Below are 7,426 nucleotides of genomic sequence, written 5' to 3'. Positions count from 1 at the left end.
AAAAAAAAAAAATTTTCTCCTAAATGTCCCTATTTCTGGTGGGACTAAATTTGGAATAAGGACTTTGATGTTATGTTCCCTGAGGGAGGTCCTAGAACATCTTGTCTTTAACAATGACTACGTTGTTTTAATTTTACAGTAGTGTAGTGCTCAGTCCCTGTGATATGTCTGTGTATTCAAATGAATAAAGCATTTATGCTTTTATAAAGGGTCTACCAGGAACACTTTGTTTTTAAATATTTAAGTCCTTGAGTTTTAGGTTCTCCCCCTTTTTAATACACAGTATTAAGTAGTAGTAAGGGTTTTGTTTTGTTTTTCCCAGCAGACCATTTGTTGCTACCACTAGGTGGCCTGGTTTTCAAAGCAATCCTTAAGGAAAGACTCATCACAAGTGTGTTTTTCTAGAGTTTTGTATTTTCAGGAAGTCTTGATCCATATCTGGAAGAAAAAAAGGGGGGGGGGGAGGAATTAGAGATTTGATAAAATTTACAAAAATCGTATCAAATGTTAAAATAAGTTATTTATTTTCCTCTTTCAGATATAGTGATGGATTTCCTCCAAGTTTTTTCTGTGAAATCCTTTGAGATTTATTCCCCATGAGATGTGGCTATTGAGTCTCTAAACAGTCAGACACAAGCAGTTATAAAATTACACTATTGGCTGAAGAGGTTTGCCTACTCTTGCTACAAACAACACCTGAGCTAGAAAAGAATAAAACTAAACAATTTTCTCCATGATCAGTGTACATCATGGTCCAAATCCTTCTAGGCTTACTTACTCCAAGTAGTATTTACTGATAGGCTTTTTCTCATTGAAGTAAAGAGGATTACTCAGGTAAGTGATACTCGATATAGGCAAGGTTGGAGAATCAGTCCCTATGTCCATTTTCAGTACTTTTTGTGCAGTTTCATCTTTTTACCTGTATAGTTTTTTTCCCCCCTGTCTGCACAGCCCTTTCACAATTTTTTTTTCAAAAGTTAGGAAAAAGGGGATCTTAAAGCCATAAATATTAGCAGGTGGACTCAGGGGCAGGAATGGGAGCTGAAACTGCTTTTAACAATAGACCTATTAATATGCTTCCTATATGCTTACCTCACTCAGTAATGCCCACACAGGAGAATCAGAATGGATAGATAAACGAATAGCCTGTATTTTTCCTACTGATGGACTGATGATGCCTTCTGCTATTCCATTATCAAATGTACCTATGTATAAACAAAACCAATCAGCACTAGTATGAGCTATAATGAAATGCATTTTTCTAGTGGAGTTAGCACAGACAGTTTTAATGTCTATAATAAATATTACCTAAGGCCCAGATTCCCAAGAGTACTGAGGCACCTAAGCTGGGGAGTTAGATGCCAAGTCCCATTTTTAGGGGCCACTGTTTAGTCCATTTGGCTGCTGCCTAATCCTGTAGATGCCTAAGCTCACTCTGAACCTAAATTTTTGCGTTAAAGGTTCCTGCCTCTGGGCAGGAACACTGCTGCCTCTAAGTACCTGCACACCAATCTCCTGCCTATAGAGCTCCTCAGACCAGGTGAGGATAGGTGGGTAGATACCTATCTTGCCTGTGGGGCCCAATCTGTATGTGTGCTCAAAGGCCACTTAATTCCACACACAATGTCGAGAGGAGGAAGACCTCCCTCATAACTTTTAGCCCAGTGGTTAGGGTACTCACCTGAGAGGTGGCAGATCCTTGTTCACATCCTCTCTCCTCATCAGGCTGAGGAGGGATTTGAATCAGGGGATCTCATGCACCCCAGTACCCTAACCGCTGGGATAATGATTACAAGGGTCATCCTCCCTCTCATAGCTGTTTTGTGTGAAGTTAGGCAGCCTCTGAACATTATTGAAAACATTTTTTTGGTGTCCTACAAGTTTGTGATGTTGACAGTACATCATTGTATCACTAACAGAAAATACTGTTTAATAGATTTTTATCATGTTAAGATGTACAAGCTCTTTTAAAAAATAGCATATTCTGACGAAACATTCACCTTTGTTGCTGGCTGAACCACAAGTTAATGATGTCAAAATCAATTAGTTCAAGCTGCAAAACTCAAGTCACAGTCAATTATCCTACTGAGGAGCTTGAAATGATTGGGCTTTTTCTTTAATTTAAAATATTCACTATCCCCTTTATTAAAGTTGGTTTTCATTACTCTGCCATACTGAATTCTAAGTAACCAAACCACATACTGCAACATGCAGAAGTTGAAAATGTATTCTTCGATTACTAGTTGACTTTGACCCCAGGCCCCGTGGACATTTTTATCGGGCCCCTGCCCCATGGACCCAATCGGCCCCCTCACCCTTTCACTGCCAGCCGGCTGCATGATCTGCAGCCGGTTTCGTTCCAGACCGCGCCACGGAAACATCTGTACTCGCTCGTGCTCCATACCCTTCACTACCTCACCCTCGCGTCCCGCCCCGATACCAAATGGCGGGACCTCCTGCCGCCTCTCGAGGGTGAGGAGCCCCGGTGGGCCAGCTTGTACTCTGCCCTGGTCCCGAGGCCCGCCGGGGATATCAGTTGGCGGCTCCTTCACGGAGCCGTGAGCACGGGCATGTACTTGGCGCGGTTCACCTCTGTCCCTAGCACCTGCCCTTTCTGTGGTGAGAAGGAGACCTTGGCGCACGTTTATTTGGAGTGCGCCAGGTTGCAGCCCCTGTTCCGGCTCTTCCTCAATATTTTCCTGCGTTTTTGGTTGCACTTTTCCCCTCACCTTTTTATCTACACGCTCTCCATCCGTGGCCCCACGAAGTCGCGGGATCTCCTTCTCAACCTCCTCTTGGCCCTGGCCAAACTGGCCATCTACAACACCAGGGAGAGGAGATTGGCCGACGGGGTTTCCTGCGACTGTAGGGCCTATTTCCGTTCCTCCGTCTGCTCACGCATCCGGGCAGAGTTCCTCTGGGCGGCGTCCACTGGCTCCCTTGACGCCTTCGAGGAGCAGTGGGCGTTGTCCGGGGTTCTCTGCTCGGTGTCCACATCAGGTTCCCTTCATTTAGCCCTATGACCTCACTCCCGATCCTGTTTTTTCATTAGTTGTCCCCTGTAATTACTTGGTGTCCCAGACCTGTGGGTCCTCCCCTTAGGCTGGGGGGAGGCCCGCCCACCCCCGCTGGATGCCAGTAGGACTAGTTGACTTTGAAATTCGGAGTTTCTTATAGAACTAATGGAGCTTTAAAGTGTATAGGGTTTTGGTTTTTTAAATAGTGTGTATATATAAGCAAACTGTTTCAGTCTTTGAAATGATAAGAAGTTGTTTACCTATCTTTAAATATCCATCTTTGGTTGTTTGGTAGTTAACTATGTCTCCATGGTCTACTGCATTTTTTAATAATTCTGTTTCCTGTAACAAAACAAAAGCGTAGAAGTCCCAACCAGGTTTTATAAAATATATTTTTTCCAACCTTCATTCATAAAATGAGTAGTACTGGGTATTGCAGTGGGAAATGAGACACTTACAGCAGCAGGCCAAACTTCTACAGTAGTGTTAAACAGTTTATCACCAGGGTGTTCCATGTTTCCACTTCTAAAGAGGTACCTGCCAGTGAGAACTATATTATTTCTGCATATTTTTGTACGGTAGAAGATTCTAGGTGAATAGTTCTCAAGAATAATTTCTGAAGTAAAACTTTAAATATACGTTCTTTATTGCAAATAGCATGTCAGTGAAGCCAGAGACAGATGTTAACATTTGCAGCTATTTGGCCAAACTGTATTAAAACCTTTAAATTTCAAACAATATATCCCAAAAGACAACCTGTTCTGGAAACAGTGAAAGGGGAAAGCAACACCATGCTGAATTGTCACTAATCTTTCTTTCTCCCTTTCAGTGCTCAAATCCCAATCAATCTAACTCATTCCAAGCTTCACTAGCCCTTACACACAGACCCCAATAGTCCCATATTATTCCAAAGCCTACCTGAGGCCTGCAATACCCATGCAGGCAGCTGCATAAGGATCATCCCCAAGTCTTGCTGTAAGAGTGTGGACTTCCTTGAAAATCCAGCATTTTAGGTACCAAAAGTGGGCTGTCTCCTAATTTTTATGAAACTTCCTTGATGACAGGATGTCCAACTAGCACCTCTTATTGTGGGACCCATATGCCAGTGGCAGCCCTCAGTTATTCATGGAGGTCTATTGATCAAGTGTTTCTAAGCAGCTCCAATATTGGCCAATAGGTAACAGTATTGCCAGCTTCAAGCATTCAAAAATCATGAGTTAAGCCCCCCAAAAACTCATGAGATTTAAAAAAATACTTTTTGGATTCTTTTCACTTGCCTTCTGGGCTTGGAGCCTCTTTAGATTTCATGCTTATAATAGTTTCTTTGCAACCATTCAGGCTCATAAGTTTTTGTTTTGTTTTAAATGAAACCTGAGATTCTCACTTTTACATGAATCCTGCAGCTGAGGCATTAAGAAGAACTCCAAATATAAGGTTCACAATAAAAATTAAGCAGCACTAGAGTAGTGGGGCATCAGCTAAAAAAGGCAATGTTGTGTAGAAGCCACCTTCTTCCTGTTTAGACCCCACACTGGAAAAATGGAAAATATGGACTATAAGTTTATTAACATGTAAGCTATTAAATTATGAACGTTGTGAGTCATAGCAGTTTCAATTTATGCTGCAATATTTGTTACAATATTGTTATGGTGGGGTCACCTGATGGGGATATTACACATGATCTTGTAAATTCTTTTTGAGTGTGTAAGCAGTGTAAAATCTTTGAATAAATGTTTGGATTGTTGTTAGTTAGCAAAGCAGTTTCCTCCCTGCCATATTCTCACTAACTTGAGTCTATTCTTGAGGCAGAGGTACTCCCTAGGAGTGTGGCATGGGGGTTTTGGTGAAGTTCCTTCAAAGATGAGATGGGCAAATAATATTCGGGCTGCCTCTCTTCAAGTATGTGTTATGTAGTGCAAAATACACAAGCTGCACTAAGAAAATATCCAGATCTGTCAACTAGGTTACCAATTTCTCATCCAGTGTGGAACTGACCCACAAGACACCAGAGGGGCAACAGTATTTTTTCATGACATTAATTTGTTGTAAAATACATTTTACAAATCTAGTGGTATAAATTATTTCATCTACATTATTTATGATGGAGAATGCATTTCACAATGTATTTTTGCAAGTGTCTTTTTCTGGGAAGCCAAGAGAGGAAACATTATTTGTCAAAGGAGACAGGATGGACATATGTAAAATAATTAACAATACAGAGAACGAAAGTTAGGAACTTTCATTTACCCCTTCTCATAATACACCAGAGAGTACATTTAACTAAATTGAAAGACAACATTTTAAGCATGATAAAATAATTTTTCACATAACACATAGTTAACCCGTGGAGCTCACTGTCAAAAGATATCAAAGCCAAGACTAGGACTAGAAAAATTTTACATTTATATGGATAATGAGAACATCCACAATTACATTAGACAAATTAAAAAGTTTAGGTGTATAAATCCTCTTGTTTTAGGGCATAAGCCAACTACTAATTTAAGGGGCTAGGAAGAATCTCTCCCTGTAAATAGGTTATTCCAGAATTGTCTGCTATGGGCTTTCTTGCTCCTTCCTCTAAAGATATCTGGAAGTGGCCACACTCAGGAATAGCTTATTGGATTAGAGGGACCACTGGTCTGATCTGCTACGACAATTCCGGTTTCATCATAGAAAGGACAGGTCTGCAGCTCAGCGAATTCAGCAATTCAACGAGAATCTAATTGTAAGTGGGAACCCACTCCTAGAGCGTGTCTCCAGGATCTCCTGAATCTTTGGAGGATCATTTCCTAATATCTGCAAAAGAAAAGCTTCCAACCTGCATAGAGGAGACACACCGAACAGGAGTACCTGACCTGGCCCTCCTGCAGAGTTAGAAAAATCCTTTGCCCACTGCTCTGTTCTCAAACCAACAACACCTCAGTCCAATTTAAAAATGGTGCAAGCTGCCACAAGGTGACTAGTAGGATGGTATAAGTTAAAGCAGACCTTGTCCAATTTTAATTTATATTCACATCACTGCAAGAATTCCTAACAGTCCTGGCAACACAGGAAAGCCCCGCCAATGCACTCTAGTGTTGGGAAAAACTATGCTCTTAGGCCAAACAGCATTTCACCACTAAAACTCTGTTTTAAAAGTTATAAAACTGGTTAAGAAACCTAAATATGTGGCATGTATTGGAAATTCATAACCATATGTTGTTGTAAAATGAGTATATAGCATAAAATATATTAGAAATGTTTACAAGTCAGACAAAATACAAGAGGCTTAATTCTGATGTCACAATAGTGTTATGTTGTTGCAGCTATATTTAATTCAATGATTTACACCAATGTAAATTCAGAAGCAGACACAAGGTCCTTGCCCAGGCTCTCACCCCTGTCCTCTAAGTCCTTCCCTAAAACATTTCTTCCTTAAGGCACATGAACTCTAGCCTTCCTCACAAAGAAGTATAAACGAAATAATAGGGGGAAGCCTTAAACAAAGCAACAAAAATTAATACAAAAACTTTTGAACTGCCAAGATGTGTTGCAGTCGTAGGATTTTCTGTTGGTATTTTGTATCATTTAGAATAAAAAGATAAAGAATAATAATGTAGCATGCATTAAATGTACTGATGTATGATTTGACCATATCCTTCCAGCCACCCTTTCTGAAAGCAGAAAGGAATGGCCTAATGGGCCATTGGTAAAGATGCAGCAACCAGAATCTTGTGTCTGAAGCTGATTTCAAGGCTGTAACAGACCTTTAGGGTCACCACTTTGTGGTAGGTTTAGCATTTTGAAATAAGTAAAAGAATGCAATGATTGTTTTCTCCTGCATTTCAATGTGATGTTCCTGTTCAAATGCTTTGTGTAAATCAATCCTGTTTTGTGTGTGAATGAGGATTGTGTGTGTTAAAAGATAATTGTGAAGGCCATCACTGGACCAGACGTTCTAGGAAGGAATCAAGGACAGACATAAAGGCACCCAGAGATTGCAATACACCCCTATTGAGATGTCAGAGGAGGGTAAATTGACAACTCTAAAAGATGTGGCAGGCACCTGTCATAAACAGATAGTTAAGGGTTAATGTCTCTTTTACCTGTAAAGGGTTAACAAACAGTAAACCAAAAACACCTGACCAGAAGACCAATCAGGAAACAAGATACTTTAAAATCTCGGTGGAGGGAAGCCTTTGTTTGTATTTTGCTTTGTTCTCTCTGGATTCTGAGGGGGACCAGACATGCAAGCAGATTCCTCCAATCTTTCTGAAAAAATCTCTTCTGTTCTAATTTTAGTAAGTACCAGGAAAAGGCAAGTTTGGTCTTTTGATTGTTTTCTGTATTTGCAAATGTGTAGTTTGCTGGGAGTATTTTAAATTGTATTTTGATGGGGGGAGGCTTCTCTCTAGTGTCTAAGCTGAAAG

At 40.6% G+C, this 7,426-nt stretch overlaps 1 protein-coding gene across 5 annotated transcripts in view; it reads right to left on the bottom strand.

Moving 5' to 3' along the window:
* Positions 1 to 392: 392 nt before the first annotated feature.
* Positions 393 to 7,426, bottom strand: part of MGAT4D (MGAT4 family member D) — a 110,450-nt gene continuing 103,416 nt past the window's right edge. For 2 of the 5 annotated variants that reach the window (XM_030563736.1, XM_030563738.1), the window contains 4 exons: positions 3,476 to 3,554; positions 3,278 to 3,359; positions 1,093 to 1,205; positions 393 to 438 (listed from right to left, as the gene is read on the bottom strand). In XM_030563736.1, coding sequence (XP_030419596.1) covers positions 418 to 438; positions 1,093 to 1,205; positions 3,278 to 3,359; positions 3,476 to 3,554 — 295 coding nt within the window. In that variant the 3' untranslated portion in view covers positions 393 to 417. The other 3 variants (XM_030563737.1, XR_004000551.1, XM_030563739.1) reach the window with 3 other exon arrangements.

This window comes from Gopherus evgoodei, chromosome 5, assembly GCF_007399415.2.
Source record: "Gopherus evgoodei ecotype Sinaloan lineage chromosome 5, rGopEvg1_v1.p, whole genome shotgun sequence".
NCBI lineage: Eukaryota > Metazoa > Chordata > Testudines > Testudinidae > Gopherus > Gopherus evgoodei.
Note: the sequence above shows the minus strand (reverse complement) of the source record. Positions and strands in the feature narration are given on the sequence as shown.